The 20,000-nt window shown below is 47.8% G+C and overlaps 1 protein-coding gene across 10 annotated transcripts in view; it reads left to right on the top strand.

Annotated features, from left to right (window-relative positions):
* The window catches only part of LOC119432654 (putative sodium-dependent multivitamin transporter), a 103,077-nt gene that overhangs the window by 78,446 nt on the left and 4,631 nt on the right, over positions 1-20,000 (top strand). For 7 of the 10 annotated variants that reach the window (XR_007464318.1, XR_007464319.1, XR_007464317.1 and 4 more), the window contains exons 14-15: positions 4,709-4,809; positions 7,019-7,116. The exons of 1 other annotated variant lie outside the window; for it this stretch is intronic. Coding sequence is in view for 3 of the 9 variants with exons in the window: in XM_049658765.1 (XP_049514722.1) it covers positions 4,709-4,809; positions 7,019-7,116 (199 nt within the window). In the remaining 6 variants the exon portion in view is untranslated. Of the gene's footprint in view, positions 1-4,708; positions 4,810-7,018; positions 7,117-9,185; positions 9,404-20,000 lie in introns of those variants that run through there. 2 more of the 10 variants (XM_049658764.1, XM_049658766.1) reach the window with 2 other exon arrangements.

Raw genomic sequence — 20,000 nt, 5'->3', positions numbered from 1 at the left:
AACGAGCGAAGCGTTCTGATCGCGTACGCTCGCGATTAGAACGTAGTACATTGCATAGAGGTGACTCAAAGGTGCGCCAATGATACGTCACTTGGCGATATTTCATGATTTCGAGTAAAAGTTGGAATATATGAAGTGGTATAGTTCAATAGAATGCGTGGCAAGTCAAAAACAACCGCCCTGCGAAAGGCGCCGAGTGTCACTTCTATGAGCGCACTATACCTCCGTAGCCTTCATAGCGCTGCCTGCTATACAGGGTGTTTAAAATTTAATTATTTAATTAATTAAGGGGTTTACGTGCCAAAACCACTATCTGATTATGAGACACGCCATAGTGGGGGACTCCGGAAATTTGGACCACCTAGGGTTCTTTAACGTGCACCTAAATCTAAGTACACGGGTGTTTTCGCATTTCGCCCCCAACGAAATGTGGCCGCCGTCTCCGGGATTCGATCCCGCGACCTCGTGCTCCGCAGCCCAACACCACAGGGTGTTTCAGCGAACAGTTAAAAAAATTTTAAAGGTTGCCGATGGCAGATAGCACAATTGTAGTCCATGAGTTGGTCTACTCTAAGAGGCGGACATTACGTGCACAAAAACTTGATAATCCACCAATTAAGAAACAAAATATCTAATTAAGCTTTTAAGTAATTGCCTTATGACACAGATTGAAATTTACAAATTCTAGTCGTGGAGTTCGTAACACGGATCCACTTGGAACGAATTCTCCGGATGACACCAGTTTTTAGATATTAATTCCCCAACGTTGCGGAGGAATGCATTGGCGTTCCAGTTACTTTTGTGCTTCAATGCCTGAAACGTCGTTTTGTTAAGAAAGTAACTGGAACTCCAATGCATTTCTCCGCAACGTTCAGGAATTAATATCTAGAAACTGCTGTCATCCGGAGAATTCGTTCCAAGGGGATCCGCCTTGAGAACTCCACGGATACAATTTGTAAACTGCAATATAGACTATAAGGTTAGAAACATAATTACATTTTTTTGTTAATTACTCGATTATGCATTCAAATTTCTTGTGGAAGTAATATCCGCCTCTTCGAGTAGCCCAGCTCATGAACTAGAACTGTTATCTGCCACAGGCAACCTTTAAATATTTCTCGAAGTATTCGCTGAAACAACCGGTATATAAAACGGAATAATGGTATCACTTCGTGCTACTTTCAAGTGGATGACAATTTTTCCCTTTCACGACCATCCCTCTAACTTGCTCCTAAGGTGTCTGCGCATGCGTGCGAAGCGTCAAGTCGCAACCCGTGTGTTTGTGTGTGTCTGTGTATGTGTGTTTGTGCGTGCGTGCGCGCGTGCGTGTTTTTATATGTGCGCGTGAGTGCATGTGTGTGTGTGCGCGCTTGTATTTGTGCGTGCGCGCGTGTCCGTGCTTGTGTGTGTGTTTGTGTATGTGCGTGCGTGCTTAATTATGTCACACTTAACACTGAACTCCAGTATTCATTGGGTGCACGTTAAAGAACGCCGCGTAGTCGTAATTAATCTGCAGTCTCCCAATACGGCGTGCCTCACAATCATATCGTGCTTGTCCCACGTAAAAATCCCAGAAATTTGTTTTACATTTTCATCTTAATGGCTCCCCCAGATGTTGGCCGTACGAATGGAACCGGCGTTCGCGTCATCAGATAGCGATGGCCACTTCGGCCGTTGATGTCAGTAAATCGCCTACGAAAGATTGCGTTCGCTTTTCGCTGGCTCTGCCGGGAGTGCCTTCTCGGAGACTCGGAAACAATGAGGCGTTCCTCTTTGTAGAGGACCCAGACTCGAGCATCGCAGCACTAGCTAACCACAATCTTCTGTGGTTAACGCACTATTCATACGTTAACCACCTCACTACCGCGCGCACATCTATCGAGTTTTCACAGTCGCTACACTGGCGGTTTCACGAGAAAACGAAGGAAGATAGCCGACAACAATTGTGAAAGCAGTTGTTAGTGAATATAAACAACATGCGAAGGGCTGCATAGGACGCGTTTAAAGTGTCAGGCCAGCTCACTCTATTTGCTGTATCTGTACAATGCTAATAAACCTTGGTAATGAAGTAACGTAGATGTGATGAAAGTGTTTTATGCCGGGTTTCACGACTGCTTTCCGGCAACGGATGTGATGATCATGATTTAATGGCCGCCCCTTCAAAATGCGGCGGTTACAAATAGTCACCTAGCCTGCGTGATTTAATTAGGTATGCTATACATGTTTCTTATCTCGCATTTTTGTTTATATTTCATCATTCTTTTTGTCCCTCAATATCTGCCTTGACAAAGTAAATAAAGGCTTTTAAAAAGAAAATTTGGTACAGTTCAGTTGAAGGTGGGCATTGTCGTGCTCCGGCCTTGCCGCATGCCGAGCGCAGCCGAGTTGGCCGCAGGAAAGTACTGACCTTTCACTACGATGGCGGGCGTGATAACAACATTTATTTCGTGTCAACAGCATGCATATATAGAGAACACTCATGTGACAAGTTATGTCACGTAGTACAAACAACGTATCGGACATCTGGGCGACAGCACCAGATAACGTAGACACGTGACACGCCGCATGGGCGATGTATCACCACAGTAATCGAAACCGGGCTTCCGCGGGGTGCCAGACGAGCGCGCTTACCCGACGCCACGGCAGCTCCACGATTCTAGCTGAATAAAGGTTCCACCAAAGGGACTACATTGCTTTCTCATTCCCACACGTAAGCAGCCGTTATTAGTACCCGAATACAGCTCTGAAACGTAGCTATCCATCGCCACTTATTATAGACAAACGGCAAGGTTGGCTACAAATTAAGCGGTCGCATCAAGGACTAGCCGCTTATTAAGCGCTCAAACGTGAAAACATGTTATTAGTGTGGCGGGAGCAATCCTGGCACCGATAATCGCGTGTATATATGCATGCAGCAAGTGACAACCACAACTACTGAAAAGAAAAGAATACAAAGCAGAAAGCACACGCCAAAAACGGGCACGCTGAAGCCAAAACAGGTGCGTCATGACCCCCATTCAGCGCGAGCGCACACACACACACATTACACATTTATTTCGCTTGTCTTTCTCAGGCTATAAGGTCTCGGGAAAACCGGTCCCTCGAGCAGCCAAACGATACCCTTCTATCGCGAATGATAATGAAGAATAAGACCAAGCGTCACCTCGTGTGGTCGCAGCCTGCAGGCTCGCTAAAACGCAAACTTTTCGCGAAACGCAACATCATCTGCCGTGGCGTCGCATAGTGGCTTTGGCTAATACGCCTGATCACGCATTTCGACGAGGGAGAAACGCAAAAACGCCTGTGTGCAAAAAGGGTGCAGATTGAAAAAAAAGCTAGGTGGTCGAAATTAATCCGGAGTCCACCACTCATAATCATACGGCAGTTCTAGCACGTAAAATCTTTTTTTTTTCTTATTTTTATTAATATCCTCAGGGCGCATTCTTGGTGGTGCTCGCTTGTGCGCAACATTTCGCGAAGCCAGCTTCGCAATGGCTATTTGTCTCCTCGTGAAACCTACTGAAGAGAGAAATACGATACCAGGAAATAATTGCGAACGCCGTTTATGCCGTAATTACATACTGCACGCGCTGTCGGCGCTTCGACGACACCGAGATAAACGAAGAGCGATAATGACTCTCCTCTCCGGGGCTATGTGAAATACGAGCGCCAAGGCCGCTGTAATTTGTTTGAACGACGGCGGGGAAGTTGATTAGGCGATCGCGTGCACGGGTTCTCAACGCGCCCAGACGAGGGTGTGTACCTTCAAGCGGTTTCCTGTCGAGGGTGCAGCAAAGCAATCTGTCTTTCGCGCAAAGAACGCGCAGTGCTGGTGCGTGACCCTGACTCGATTTGCAGAGCCACGGTCGAACACGTAGCGTTTAGCAAGTTGGAAAAGCTCTCGAGTGACCCCGCGTATAGGCGCATACCGCGCATTCGATCGCAATCATTGAAAGGTGACAACGGACAGTTTTAGAACTGCGCGCGTAAGAGCTCTACGTTCTGCGTAGTGCGCATGCGCAGAACGCACCGCGAACCGTATACACGTGATGCATATACGTGACCGGCGCGTACGCGCATATCCGATTGTCGAGCGCGTGCGTGGGAGGATTCGCATGCTTAGACAAGCTTGTCACAAGAGTGCCAAGTTGGTGCGTTCGGTTAAGCAACATTCTAATGAGAAAAAAAAAGTAATAATATAAACAGCTCAAGTTGCATTATCACGGAAAGGCAGAACACAGCCCCTATCAAGTGGTCGTTTCTTCATAGGAAAAACGTATATTTGTATCTTCTTTATCGAATGGCCCTGAATTCATCGATCTGATAGGTTACACTTCGATTCACCGCTGCTGCCAGCCAGCCTTTTTCTCGTTGTTTAGGTTAGGTTGTTTTCATTCATACCTCGCATATGTGAAAATGTGTTACCTTCATTATAACTTCCTAGTATTTTCGTGTACACTGCATGTCTCTCTTGTGAATAAAGCACCACTTAAAAGTCACCACCTGTATTTTTTTCGTAACCTGTAGTCATGAAGCTTGCGCTCTACTTCTCCTTTCTTTTCTTTCCGTTAAATATTTTTTGTTTTTTTCAGAATCTATTTGTCGGGGGGCGAGAACGCCACCCAGACCGATTACAAGCTCTAGATTGCACATTTACACGTCAGACTGCCACTCCACTTAGTTTCGCTCAATCTCGATTGTTGTGCAGCCCCGACGTGTTTCCCATGTACCGGCTGTCCGCCTACTGGTGCTGCCTGCTCGCCACCTTCCTGACGGTGTTCATCGGTTTGGCACTCAGCGTCGTGTCAGGTGCGTGCTCCTGCAATGACGTCACGCTTCGCGCGTCGTCGGTTACAGCGTTCCTTTCGAGAATAGTGTTTCACGCCAAAGCAACACCAAAGAAATCTGGCGCTATAGTACTAGAAAGTACTAGCTGAACCGTTAACGTATAGACTTTAGCGTAGAACTGGGCTGCCGGAGACAACTATATGACGGCAGTATAGCAATGCACGCTTATTGTGAACTGTCATCTGGAACGCTAATATTAGCGCACTTTAAAACTTGATATCTCGAAAGCGGTGCTAGTGTCGATTCTTGCTAAGCAAACATGACTTTATTATAGGTCCGTTTTAATTTCGCAATTGGAGCATGTGCCCTAAAAGTTACTAGCGAATATACAAAAAACGATAACGAATATATAAAGAACGATTAAAGAAAGAGCAACCCTACTTTTTCGGCGAATACATGCCGAATAGTAGTAAACTTCAGGCACTAGTCCAGTGTATCATACGACGGATGAACGATTCTACTACGATATGCTATGAATAATATGTGGCCCAGTTATCCATCGCCAGAAAAAAAATATGCCCCGTAACCGCAATCCAATGCTATTTTGACTTATGTGGAAACACTTTTTAAATACCGGATTCCATATGATATTGAGATGACGGATATGGAAGATATCAAGTGTGTGAGTTTCTTTAAGAGAGATATGCGAAAATAGCAATCACTATTTTCTAAAAACGACGTTTACGCCCCTTGAGGCGCATCTTGTTCCCAAATAATCATTATCATCTGTCTAGCTAGCGTTTTCTGTCTCGAAAACACTGTGTTCGCTACTTCCCTGTCAAAAATGCTACAGCACACTGATAATGCGCATGCCGTTTGTGATCTAGAACTACCAGGCGCACAGCGTTAAAGAAAAGATAGGCAAGCAAAACAGATGACGACTATTGTTTTAGGACAAGATAAGCCGCTAAGGGTGCAAACATTTCGTAATGTGTTGGCACCAAAAGAAAACGCATCCCGCCGAAATTTATACTTAAGTGTCTTTAAAAAATATAAAAAGTGAGCTAAAGTACCATAATGTCGGCAACATCCCACGATGATGTCACAGTACAACGGCTAATCTGGCTGCAAAATTCAGGCAGATAAGACTGGCGCTTATTTATTGATTCGAAAGCATCAAATGGCCCATTTGCGCGAGAAAGCCGGTGGCGTCTGTAGCAGCGAAACAGCACCTAAATTCCCATTGGCTGTGACGTCACATCCCGAGCGCGCCTCGACGGAGCAGGGCGGGCGAATGGGAACACCTGTTGCTACCTTAGCGCGCCAGGTGTCGCGTGAGGGGAGAGGGCTTCGCCGCGACGCCACGTCACCACCACGCATCGGGCAGCACGTACTGCTATGATACATTACTCGCAGCGCAAAGCTCGAAGGACCACTAAGCGACATTCAATTGGACATCAATGGTTTCGTATTCGCAGCTCGTAAGAACTGCTTAATTGTCCTCGGATTTTCCCGTAATAAAACAACATGTTTGCGTGGCAAAAGAAGAAAAGAAAAAAAATCATGTGTTGTCAAACACTCTGTGCTCGAAACTGGCACTACACAGTGCTAATTATTTGTAGTGTCTTCTGGTGCGTAGCAAGCACTATCACTTTCGCGTGCCCGGACAGAAATATCCGTAGTTGACAAAAAACTGTTGAGCTCGGGTATGGATATTGCAGAACTACGAAAATACTATCTTCTCTTGAGATCTCTAGTATACATTGTAATGCACGATGACTTTAATCCTTTTCAAGGTTAACTCGGAAGCAATTATGTAAAGTATTGGTTCCGGACATGAAGTGAGATCAATCCAAAACTGCGTAAATGTGGTTCGGCGTGTGATATTATTGCGGTCAGGTTCCAAGAAAGTTGAGAATAATTTCATCTAGGCCGGTGTGTAGTCACTGATGAGGAAATGCACTCGTGAAGTGCGTTTCGAATACCGCCAGTTGACATGAAAATCCAGGAGGTAGCGTAAATATGGCAGCCATATAGGCTGCCATGTTTACCCTACCTCCTGTTACGTCCTTGAACTGTCTCCGTGTCTGAGGAACTTCGTAGTTGCTCCAAAATGCCAGTAATCGTAATACATTACTTTTGGGCCAAGTTACTTTGCGAAAGTGGTCTCACCAGAGTTGACACGGGTGTATTGCCAGATGATGAGCCATTGTGACGTCTTCTCGTCCAGCCCGAGCCAGCGACAACCTCGAGAAGAGCATGAGCCTGTCAAGTCCCGTAGCCTTGAGGTTCTGGGCGTGGACCGGACTGCTTCCACGCATAAAAAAGGTGAGCGCGTCTTTAACGGTTACAAACGTTTTTATGCAGATACAAAAATTATTTCAGCCGCACGCGCTTCCATGACTCTGGTAATTATAGAGGGCTATGGAATCATCACAAAATATTGCCCACGTCACACACACAGCGAGTATGAATCTAAACTGAACTTCAATTAAGGCCAGAACCTCTTGTTCAGTAAATGAACTTACTTCAAGTATAACCTGTGAGGAGCCTCACATTTTGACGCATTGACTTAAATAATCTGTTGTGGTGTCTGAGAATAGCTCGGTAGCGTTCGGATAGCTGGATCAACGCCATTAATTTCACTAAGTCCCATGTATTCACGTGAGCGTCGCTGAGAGGTGGGCGGACGTTTTAAAGCAACATGCGTTATGCGCTCACTGAAGTCGTTTTGGTCGCCGGTCGCAGGAATCCCAGAGTGATTAGCGAGAAACTTATAAATAAATAAACGCGCAATGCCCCGAGTGGATTCAAACTCCCCAACTGGATTCCCGAACTGGACTCCGAAGGCCTCTCAGCCCCTCCGCCGATCAGAGAAAAGTAATGCGCCTGGCGAGAGCGCTCAAGCAGCTAGCGTTTAAATGATTGATATGGCGCCACCTTGTATGTGACTTGCTTTTAAACCAGCAACGATGTGAAATAACTTCAATGAAACAAGAGATGAAATGAAAAACGCAAGACAGGAAAGAGGGGGGAGAAACCATGGCCTCGTGGACGGGGCGTGTCACCGATCTCGGAGGTGACGAAGAAACAATCGTGTTTCTCCACATTGCTACCGGGGTGCGCCACCTCCGCGAACCAAGACGACATGGACTGGAATCGGTGCACACGCTAGTCGACACTGGAGAAAGTCTTCTCGAAAGCAGATTGCTCGAGCGCATCTGTAAATGTTTACTCCAACCGAAGACAAATAACGCTCCAAATATCGTTTTCTAAACCCTGTAAAATGTAGTAAAAGGCGTCAGCGCGTCCTGTAATATTTTTACAAGCCGGTTTCGCCTTCGGTAGCCAGAAGCTGAATGCGTCATGACGTCATGAAACACTTGACTCGCTTCCTTAGTGCGATCGCTCCGGCTGCCGCACGCTACATAGAAGCCAGAAAAAACGCGCGCAGCGTCCTCTTTTATTGCGAGAAACATCTTGATACCTAGCCCTAATATTACACGACGCGGCAAAATTTGCTCAGTAGTTATGAGGTCACGGCAACGTCGACGACGCCAGGTCCGGCAATGCGAGGCCAACTTGAGTATCAAATTAACCTCGGTATCCTTTAACGTTCCTCAAGGCAACACTGAGCCTCGACTCAAGTGAGTTGATGACGGCGCCACTCCTCGCCAACTGTGGTCACTACACTCTTTAAAACTTTACAGCTCTATGGGTGTGTAAAGGGCGTTCGGTTGTCCCATGCCTAACACCCTTACGTTTAAAGGGTAAGATCGAAACGTTGGTGAGGACCAATGAAGGTTTCTTGACTGCCGACTTTTTGTGGCAAGTAAAAAGTCATGACAGCTGCGACAGGCGACAGAAAAAGTGCATTAGATAAATTTTCAGATCTGTGGCTCTCAAGATCTCTTGTAAAATATTCCTCTGCGCCCGAGGTGGTCAGAATAAGTACGCCTGTGTCTTTTATCACCGCACGTGTCACTAGAGCTCGCTTTCGGTGTAATAATTTTTTATAGCCCTCAAGCCAGCAGTGTTACCTATAGGCCGGCCAAGGAAACACCCTTAAGGGTGTGAAATTTGTAAGAGTCTACGCTTCATTGACAGTCCGTGACAATTCTTGACAAGAGTAGCGTCTTCTTCTGTCGAGCCAGGGATAGTTTGAGAATACGGGGCTAAGTATCTTCAAGTGTTTCTCGATCTTCACGCTTACCAAGCGTCTTTTTAGGTGATGAAAGCCTGTGGTGGAGTTTTTTCTGCAACTTCGAAAAATATCTGTCAGTACTTACTTAAAACATGACAACGCGCGCATTTGTAAATTTTGCCATGTGCTTAGAGTCTATGCGGCCGATATGCAGAATGGATGTTCTAAAGCTGCGCCAACATCTTTCATGCAGGAGCCTCTGCGAGTCACAGTGAACGACGGGAGCATCAAGGCGTCTCCTTACGAGATACAGCCACTGCAATCAAACGGCGACGACATCGACCTCTTGTCCAAGCCTACCGCCAAGAACGGACGACTACACGCGACGTGTACAGACCAGGGGGGCATGTAGATAGATCACAATGGCCACACGCCACTTCGCCGAAACTATTTCGCAAGCACGTGCGCGTAGACTGCCTGTTCATCCTGATGTTCATCTCATCTGTAAATATTCTTTATCAGAATCTACGGCCACTAGATATGTTGGTGGATCCTATTTCTGGGAATCATTTACAGGGGACGCCTCCTGTATGGTGATACCGGTTTTTGGATGTTGCAGTGACAAGTAGGAGTGTGCGAATAGATTTTTTTTGAAACCGAACCGAATAAGAATCCCATAGTGCCCGAAGCGAATCGTATCGAATCAAATATGCAATACTTTTTTGAAAACTTCTCGAAGAACAACCCATTTCTCACCAACAATACAAAACTATGTTCACATACGAGCATTCACAACGTTAGCAAGTATTTATCACTACATTTCGCGTTATGAAGGGTTGTTTACTGAAATCGCAAATGGGGCATTAGTAACAAATAAGCAGCTCGTTCGCACACCCGGGACTCCTCTCAGACTAGCTATGGTAGCTTAGCGCGAACTACTGAACGGACACGCCTACAAAAAAGTACAGTGAAACCGACAAGGACGAGAGCTATCATAAACTGTTTATTCACAAGCCACCCACCGATATATGTACTATTTCGTGCGCATGCGCAGAGTAACGGGATTGCACCACAGGGAGAAGAAACCGCAACAGGAAGTTTGCGAATGCCAAGGAGCGGCTTGAATAAAACCGCACTCCTCTGAACAGTGCACGGTTGTGAAAGCTTCGCTGATACATATTGAGGCGTTCTTTTTCATAAAACACCCAAGGCCACCCGAGACAAGCCGCTAGAATGTTTCTTTCTTTCTTCGCTTTTCTTTTTCGATGCTTCCTAGAATCTTTCCCTTTTCGCAGATCACGCTTTAAAAAGTAACGTCTTGCTCCCTGAGTGACCTAGCGTGAGACGCTACGTAACTTAGCGGGTTTGAAGTCATCTATGGCTGCCGAAATGAAGTTTATAGCACTTTTGAAGTCGTCGCGCACACTCGACGATTTTAAACATCCGAAAGCTATTCGCAAGGTATCCGTAATTTGCGAAAGAATCACTGTTCCCTTCGAAGACTGAGTCGAATAGGACAGTATTCGATTCGTTATTCGAAAATTTCAAATATTCGTGCACGCCTGGTGATCCGCTCAGTGCTGGCAAGATCCTTAGTTGAGCGCAACTGCTAGCCTTATATTGCTACGAGAGAACGGTTCGTTTACGGATATTTACAAATGATAGTTGGTTGCATTAAACGACATGGCGTATAGTCCACACGCGACTCAAGTGTTCCCTTCATCCCCATCCGAGGAAGCAATATCGCAATGTCTTCCATTACGCCACAAAATGTGTATCTCAGTTTGGGAAAGTTCTGCATCGCAGAGCACGTTTACTCTGCTCGCGCGCAGTCAGAGTGAACGCCCAGTTGGCGCCAAAAGTTTACTGAACCGTGGCATTGAATATAGGTTGAACTATATACGGCCCAGCAGTTCGTTGACGGTAGCCAGTGAAACCATATAACGCTGTGCGGTTCGCATATACCGACAGGAGATCCGAATACGAGGCCGATCGAATGGCCAGGTCGCGAAAACGTCCCGCTTTTGCTCAGATGTCACGACCCGTAAACGTTTGATGTCGATTATACTCCGTAAATGGGCATGAAATCTGTGGAAAATGGAATCAAATGAGTTACGCACTTACTCTCGCAGAAAGAACTTGCCGAAGCCCCCTTTGCTCGTAAGCTGTACTGCCTTCTGTCTCTCTCGCTCTCTCTCTCTCTGCTGCTCCCTCTGTAAAGTCTCTTTTATTTTCTTGGTTGCTCTCTGACAATAGTCAGTTCGAAATTTTAATTCAACTTGTTCTAGAATCCGGCAGTCTCGTTGCAGTCAGACGACTCGCAAACTGGGCTTCTCTTGTTAGTTTTCTTTCTTGGGAATTATAAATGTCGTGAGTAATGGAACACCATGCATTCGACTTAAGAGTAATACTTTACCCGTACTCACGTGGGACGAATTTCTATATATTTAGCTTTGTCTCTCTGTTTTGTTTTCCAGTTCTTGTCTATGCTTAGTATGTTGGTGTCTCTGCGGTATATGTTTGTGCGCGTTGCACGCAGGGGAAAAGGGGGTATCGTTGATTCCTCACCTGTTCTTTGAGATAACCAGTTCTAATCTAGCCTCTATTCACATTTGTCTAGTTACGAAACAACGCCACAACGATCACACAGCCCAGTGATAACTCCACTTAATTTGCCCAGTGACCTGCAGAGTACCATCCGACTGTGCATTTTGCTCAAGTGCCATAGCATTGTCTCAGCTGCAGACGTGTTGAAGTAGAGGAAAGTATGAACACCAAAGGAAACGACAGCAATGGAGTCACGTGTGTTTTGGTTGTTAAACATTGTTGCTTTTTCTTTCTTTTTCTTTCTTTTTTTGTGCGGAGGGCAGCGCCCATAGCTTCAAACACGTGAGTGCTGCCGTGAAGAGATTTCAAGGGCGCAGCGCGCGCCGCGAGGGATTCCCTACGCGAATGTGTCACATACCCAACGTCATCACCCTGCGCTCTGTGATACGTTTTATATCTTTAAAAACATGCTTTCTTAATTTGCTCCATACTTTCACCTTCTCGGTGTTCTGGTATACACGGACACAGCAAACCACACGGACGACAGAGAAGAAGCACTCGTTCAGTATAGTCCGTACGTGTTCACGGCTGTGTTCTTGTCCACCTGCGCATTAAAGTATCCCATTGTTCAAGTGACTCGCCCGACCATCTGCGTCATCTCTGCTTATAGGTTTGTATACATTCATCAATCGCTTCTTCACAACGTGTCTGTGCATTGTTTGCCGCGACTATGAACAACCACAATAAATGAACAATAAAAAGCCTGCTCCAATCGGCCAGAGCCTGACTTGATGTGCTGTTCAATCTTGTGTGTGTGTGTGTGTGTGGGGGGGGGGGGGGGGGGGTCGAGAAATTTGCGTGCAGTAACTAGACACAACAGCGGACGTGCAGCAAACGGGACACTTTCTTTACAAACAACCACGCACGACTACAACCACGACTACAGCATTCCTTAGCAATTCAGTTGCCGTCACAAGCACGAACTCCCGCGGGCATATGCCCTCCTGTAGACAAGCTGCGCGAACTTCAGTGACGTGTCGTGTGCAAAAGCGCGTAAATTGATAGGGTGCAAGAGTAATGGGGGCAAAAATAGCGCTGTTATAAGCAACTGTCCGCTCCTTTTAGAATATTAGCAGCTCCTGAATATTATTCATTGGGACAAAATATTTCAGAACGTCTCCGCAGGACAAAACATTCACTTGCGCTTAAACAAGACGCTTCTATAGTTGTCCTGAAAGGTACTCTGAAAGCGTGCGTGAGAAGGTGCTCCAAAGTGTTATTATGCACATACGTTCTGCGCCTGCATTGAAAAGTCCTAAAGCGTACGTTCGGAACTCACAGTGTACACAGCGAATTAGCGTCGCCATTGTCGTAATCATCATCATCATATTAGGCTCCACAGCAGAGGTCCAAGGCCTCCCCTGGCGATATCTCCAGCTGACGCCCTTCTGCGTCAGCCAGCTCCCACCCGATGCTTTCAAAATTTCACATTCTTACCACTTCACGTGTACCTACATTATGTACTCTATGTGCAATACATTACATTGTTACATGGAATCATCGGCCGCCCCTCACGGCGTTGCCCTTCCCCATACGCACCCTTTCTGGTGTAACAGAAAGGGTTGAGTGTTCTGGTTAACTGAACAGTTAAATGTTCGGGTTAACCAGTTAACTGTTCTGTGCAGTACAGAATAAGCCCTACTGAATAATCATTTCATCAATACGGTGATTACCAAAGGGTCATGGTATCCTAAGAGACAAATAAACTAGTTAATCAAGCAGGCGGGATCTGCCCCAGCTTCGCTTTTTTTTTCTTTTTATCTCATCTAGAACACGACCTATCCGCGTTTGCCATCAAAAATATATACAACCTGGGTAGCTGGCGATCCACGATGTCAATTGATAAGTGCGGAAATGAGACAAGGAATCGAAGAAAGCGATCGAGTACGAGCGCTAAGCACTGCCCCGTATCTCTCCGATTTAGGTCTGTGTTCAATAGCGCTCGTTGCATGGTCCTCAGCTCCTCAGTTCCTCTTAACGTTTTCTTGTTGGAAGAATAGGTGGGCATACTAACAATTGCTACGAGGCACTGCAGTAGCCAACGATGATAACAGGACCGAAGAAGACGACGATCGCGGATAGCCGCGCGCACGGGCTTGATCTTATGCCTGTCTTCTGCCCGTTGTATAGTATATCATGTAAATATATCGTCAAGCGCCTTTTCTCCCCGTAACAATATCTTCGGCAAGTCATCACATAGGTATTTCGCTCGAGTAAAACTTCGGCGAGCCTGCGTGACTCATTGTAACTTGCGCCGAGGAACTTTACACTTCGTTCTGAAACAAGTTAAGCACTTCAAACTTCCGCACCTCCGCAACGATTAACTGCAAATTGGGCTTCCCTGCAACTGCAGCTTTTTTTTTTTTTTTTTTTTCCAACTTCGCCTCAGAATGCCGCTGCCGTAAATTGGCTGCCGAGGAGGCGAGCGCCATCTGGATAATATTTTTGCAAGTAGCAAACCACGGCGCGGCGCTGTATCAGTGGTAGAAATGCTGGAAAAGGGGCTTGTGTTTGAGTTTCCGAGTAAGGGAATTATGTCTTCTCGTATATTCAAATTACAATCCGACGCTATCAGGACTCAAGGTTGTGGCTACGTCGTACTTTATGATTTTTCAGGCGGATTTTGCTTTGAGAAATTCGATTTTTTTTTTTCACTAAAGCCTTGCGCCACGCGAAGGGCTTACCCGGTTGGGGTGATTCTGGATGATTTGGTTCAGGATGAATATTAACGCGACAGCGTTCAGGGCCCCGTGTCGCAGTACATTCGGCGTCGGTGTCGGCTTTGGCGCCCGCGGCCGAGAAAATCATCCCCAACCACGCAGGCACTCCAAACATATTTAGGTATGTCACAACATTCTATCATTAATGTTGCTCGCACCTTGTCTTGCATTCTTGGCAAAGCTCCTCGCAATTTTGAGAATGACAATCCCCAAACAAATGTCATCACCATGTCATCCACCCACAGCACATACCTTTTATGTTAAATCTTCTCAGACGGAAATATTAAAGACAAAAACGGAAACCTGAAAATTATGCAAATAAGTGCGAATGCACTTCTTAAGCGATGATAAGTGGTTCTTGAGGGAAAGGGAAAGGTTGGCGCTATCTTCTGCAGCCCTTGAGGGAGCACGGCTCAGCGCCAGTCCGAAAACTCCGCCGGCATCCGCGCTCCTCCTCCTCTCCCCTAGCAACGGCGCGAGGAGCGGAGAGGAGCGTCTGTAGCAACGGCGCAGCGACGTCACGCCCCACGTGACTGCGCGCGCTCCGCCCTCCGCTCCGTGATTGCGCGCGCCCCGCGCCGGTTCCGCACCGCTCTCCGCGCCGTGACGTCACGGCGCGTTGTGCAGCTGGCGCCTCCGCGCCATGGCTGCGCGCGCCGCGCCGGCTCCTCGCACCCTCTCCGCGCCGTGACGTCACGGCGCCATGCAGCTGGTGTGCCTCTCCCCCCGTTAGGTTTGCACTCACCCTCGGCCGCCGCCTCTCCCCTCGCGCTGACAGCTCCCTCCTCGCCCGGTAACAGCCCCTCGTGTGCGTACTCTCCCCACCGCTCACGCCCTCTCCAACCGCCTGGGGTGTTTCGCTCCGCCGTCACGTGTTGTGTGTGTGGCGCCGGCGCGTCAGTCGTGCTCTCTCGCTGCCGTCTCCTTCGCTCGGCTCTGCAGTTTAGTCGCGCGCGCCCCCTCATAGCATCACCCCGTGCTTCGCACTTCCTCATACTCCCCTTCGGGGAAATGCGGGTTTTTTATTGCGATAGCAATTATATGGACACTCAAAAGCAGATTTCTGCCGTCGGCGTCGCCGTCGCCGTCGCCGTCGCCGTGAGGTTCCGTATGACGTCATTTGGAGATGAAATCGTCGCCGCGCGCCGAACGCTGTATGTGCGAGTGAAAGGGCGCGAGGGGCGCGTCTTTCACGGGGAGTGAACGCACGGCGGAGAACAAACGCGCGTTCTGCGCCGTGCTCGCTTAAGGGCTGCAGAAGTAGGCGTCTCTTTTCTCCTTTACAATCACCATATATGTAGAGCAAACGCGCCTTCTTCGACGCGCGAGAGGCCGTGGGGGAGGGGGAGGGAAGGGAGGCGACGTTTAGCTGCGGCACCAGGTGCCTATTTATATCAGAGGCTCCAGCAACAGTCACCAACGCCGCACGCATTTTGAGCTAACGCGGGCAAAACGCCGATGGCGTCGACAACAGTTCTGCGTGTTGTTGCTACCAAAGCCGCTCACCTTACTTCGTATGACATTGCTGTGTTGCTATCGCATTCATTGCTTCGCCCTTAGGGCGAAACTGTGACATTTTTTTTTTTCTTGGCGCGGCTGCGCAATATCTCCGGGATTGCCACACGGCCGCGTTTCTAACAGAATGCTCACCTTCGTGCATAGCGTTCGCGGCCAGTGTTTCCCTGTAACCATTACGGTTGCTTGAGCTGCAGTTGTCGAGAAGCGTAAGAAGCAGTCAGGGATCTTTTAATGCTATCGCGTTCCACTCTTAAAAAAGCGAATCTTAAGCGTTCTCCCAGTTTTATTGCGATAGCAATTATATGGACACTCCAAAGCAGATTTCTGCCGTCGGCGTCGCCGTCGCCGTCGCCGTGAGGTTCCGTATGACGTCAATGGAGATGAAATCGTCGCCGCGCGCCGAACGCTGTATGTGCGAGTGAAAGGGCGCAAGGGACGCGCGCTTTCCCTGGGAGTGAACGCACGGTGAACAAACGAGCGTTCTGCGCCGTGCTCCCTGAACAGCTGCAGAAGTAGGCGTCTCTTTCCTCCTTTACAATCACCATATATGTAGAGCAAACGCGCTTTCTTCCGACGCGCGAATGGCCCTGGCGGGGGGGGGGGGGGGGGGGGGGGAGGGAGGCGACGTTTAGCTGCGGCACCAAGTGCCTATTTATAGCAGAGGCTCCGGCAACAGTCACCAACGCCGCACGCATTTGTGGCGAACGCGGGCAAAACGCCGACGGCGTCGACAACAGTTCTGCGTGTTGCCGGTGCTGCTGCATGTCGAAGTTTCTACAGCTGATACAGCTACTATCATTACTCCGTATAAGCTCTCTACAAGTTTGCTATCGCAATTGTGCTTCGCCTTTCAGGTGAAACTGCGACAACTTTTTACTGCCATGACGCCTACGACGACGCCGGACTTAGTGCGACAAGGCAGGGCCACAGAAATCGTCGGTAGTCGGAAGGGACGTCAGTAGTCAGGAGGCGTTTGGTTGTGGCGATATGGGACCCGAGCACATAAAGGGTTGGGCCCTACCACGTCTTACTGTGCTTGATTGAGCCGTGTCCGGGGAAAAGGCATTGTGTGGATTGAGCTGATGCAGTATGCTTGTACGATTAAGGTCTCTAGGTGTAGGCATACAACCCTTCGGCTACGGCTGCCCGTAGAACGGCGCATCCGCACTGATCCATCGGGGGAGGGGGGAATTGGTCGTTCCCTTTTCCTGTCTGTATGCCTCACTTTCAATCTTGCGTCGTTTCACGTCTGTCTACTTCCGACTGTCTAGGTAGAAGGGTTAATCGTGTGTGACGTCTCGAGTTCAAGTTATATCATAATCATTTTTGTAGGAGTCACGTACAGCTGGCGTTCTTCCAGCCCTGTTTTACACGTTCTGCGCGCGTCCCCACTGTTGGGCGCTGGTGGGTGGGTGGCGTTACTGCGATATAAGAATGCATCTATGCTTTTCTTCCCCGTGATTTCCGATCGTCCCAGAAAAGGGAGGTGAAGAAAAATAAAAGCTTTGCAAATTTTTTTGGCAACCGATGAGAGATTTTTCTACGCTATCTTGAAGATAAAAAGACACGAGAAAAAGAACAGTGAGAGCCATCTCACCGTTCCTTATGGCGAAATCTATGATAGAGCTAGAGATAGAGGTACAAGGTTTAATAATATGCTGGAGATGTTGCTATAGGCACATATTATGCAGCTACAATAATGGCCAGACTTGACCTACTCTGGAACTCCGAGATAAGCAGCACACAACGCTGCCTAATAAACGGTTTACTTTGGGACATAAACTGACTGTTATTCCACACTAAACACGCATGTGTGTCCTTTCGGACGATGACTTTTTGGAACAGACCGTGACCAATTTCAAGCGAATTCAGGCGTGATGCTAATAAATTCAAAAGCATTTTATTCTCACCTTCGACTCAAAGGTGCTGCCAGAAAATATCGAAGCAAGCTGCCTAGAGATCCGTGTCAGGCCACGCATGTCAAATCTTTTGAGATGCCTCAAATGCCAAAGATCCAGCCATAGTTCCCAGTACCGCTGACGTTGATGATATTTCTATGTGACTAAACGCAGAACGCGCCCATGAACGCGGCATTTCATACATGCAGGAACATCCGCATTGTGTGAGGTGTCATGGGGAGCACGCCGTAAATCGCGGTCATGCCCATCTCCAAAACAGAAACAGGTGATTCAACTTCTTGTGAAGTTGCTGAAAGATAAGTTCTTCCTTAGCGAGTAAGGGGCGGAGTCAATGCACACTGCATTTTATCGCGTCACTTCTCGCGTGTTGATAGTAAGAGGAGCGTAGGACTCAACATTTATTGACTGCACGATCTTCGGAATCGGCGCACAGTTACGCGTATTTACGCGACCCACACGTATTAATAATATTATATATTTTCCAGGATTTACCATACGCAAACTACGATCCGATCATAAGGCATGTCGTTTTAGAGGAAATCACCCTAGGCGTAATGGCTACAGTATCAGCCTTCTGTGCTAGTTGTCCTCTGTTTTAATCCAGCCATGGGGCCATTTTTGGTTTTTTTATTTGTTAGAAATCAATTTGCCGTTAGAACGAAACAGTTATTGGGGTAGCTAAACTTCGAATATTACATGAATCAGCGTTGTAACTTCAGTGGCAGTATGATTGCAGTAAACTATACCGGCCAAGTAAACACGTTTGCGTGACGTGCACAGACACGTCGCGACAGAAAATGTACATTTAAGCGTCGATTGTTGGGCCAATTGGTGCATCATGTAGTGTCGATGGCAGAAAACGGCGGGAAGAGACGAAGTGGACAGGACAGACGCTCACTTACAAGTGAAGTTTAATGAAATTTTTTTCAGGAAGCGGGGAGGCGGCCTGCGCGGTCAGAAGGCGTATGCAAAGGTCATACATATTGTTACGGGGAGATTTACAGAAAAGGGGGTTTATTACACTATGACAAGAAGACTAAATGTTGGGGAACAACACAAGATGGCGAACCACAGTTTCACGTCTTCCTCGTCTCTTCGGCTCTATGCTTCAGCATCTTCTTTGTCTGCCGACAACTGGCTCATACACTACCTCCGGCGGCGAAAGCACCGACTCGGTGCAGGGAACGAAGATACATGAAAAAAAAACAAAAAACAAAAAAACTAGCACACAAAGTATTAAGGGGTGTCCGGGGCACGATAGGGCTTGAGACGGGACAACGTGTACAATGTCCTTGCGGAGAGGAGCAGAGGATGACGAAGGCAGCAATGGAGCGATTTCATAAGTGACATCAGTCACTGGCGCCACACGCGATATGGACCGTGTACTGGAAGAGCAGTTTTCGGATAAGCCAACGCGTCGTGCTGAGGACCACAGGAGAACGAGCGATCCAGGGACAAAGTGGGTGGTCCTGTGGTGGCTGTTGTAGCGAGACTGCTGGAGGATTGGCACTGAGAAAATCGAGTGCGAGCAACTTGACGTGCATGGTCGGCACGTGCAATGTTCTCTTGAGCATATTCAGGGAGGCACCCAGAAGAAGGCACCAGGTTGTCCATAGGCAATTTAGGGTTGCGACCGTATAGAGGAAGAACGGCGAAAAGCCGCGGTCTCATGCCTGGAGTGTTGTACGCGAATGTCACAAACGGTAGTGCAACGTCCCCGTCGTGGTGGTCTGCAGACACATACATGGCCACATGTCAGTAAGGGTGCGGTTCAGGCGTTCTGTCAAGCCATTCGTCTGTGTAACAATATTATAATTCAAAGGTTGTAAAAATGCTAACGGTCGGTCAGGACATAACTAATTTCTTTATCAGTCAGCGCAACTGACGGGGCACTGACACACGTGGCAAAATGTGTGTGCGTAAATGTGGCCACCCTCAAACATTTCCCTCGCCAACCTGTTATTAGACTTGTTTAAAATCGTTGCACAGTTAGATAGCGGAGTGCAACCGCAAACGTTCATAGCGCTGGTAGGTGCATACCCCCCGCTGCTGCAAGGCTCCGCTGTGGTGGGCACATTCTGTACATCTGCTTCGCGCTTTCGAACTACCGGATTTTGTGGACGTTGTCGCTTATCCTCGGCGCCATATCTTACATCCCGTAGCTTGGGCACTTCGGGCGATGAGCTGAAGCACATTCTCTCCGCCTCTGGGCTTACGCACATATATGCGGGCCCCCTCTTGCTTCCGCATATTTAGCGTTTCACAGTACCTTCTCGGCTGGAATTCTGACAACCAACCGTGCAG

This window comes from Dermacentor silvarum, chromosome 11 (assembly GCF_013339745.2).
Source record: "Dermacentor silvarum isolate Dsil-2018 chromosome 11, BIME_Dsil_1.4, whole genome shotgun sequence".
Taxonomy (NCBI): domain Eukaryota; kingdom Metazoa; phylum Arthropoda; class Arachnida; order Ixodida; family Ixodidae; genus Dermacentor; species Dermacentor silvarum.
This window is presented reverse-complemented; position numbering and strand designations above follow the sequence as displayed.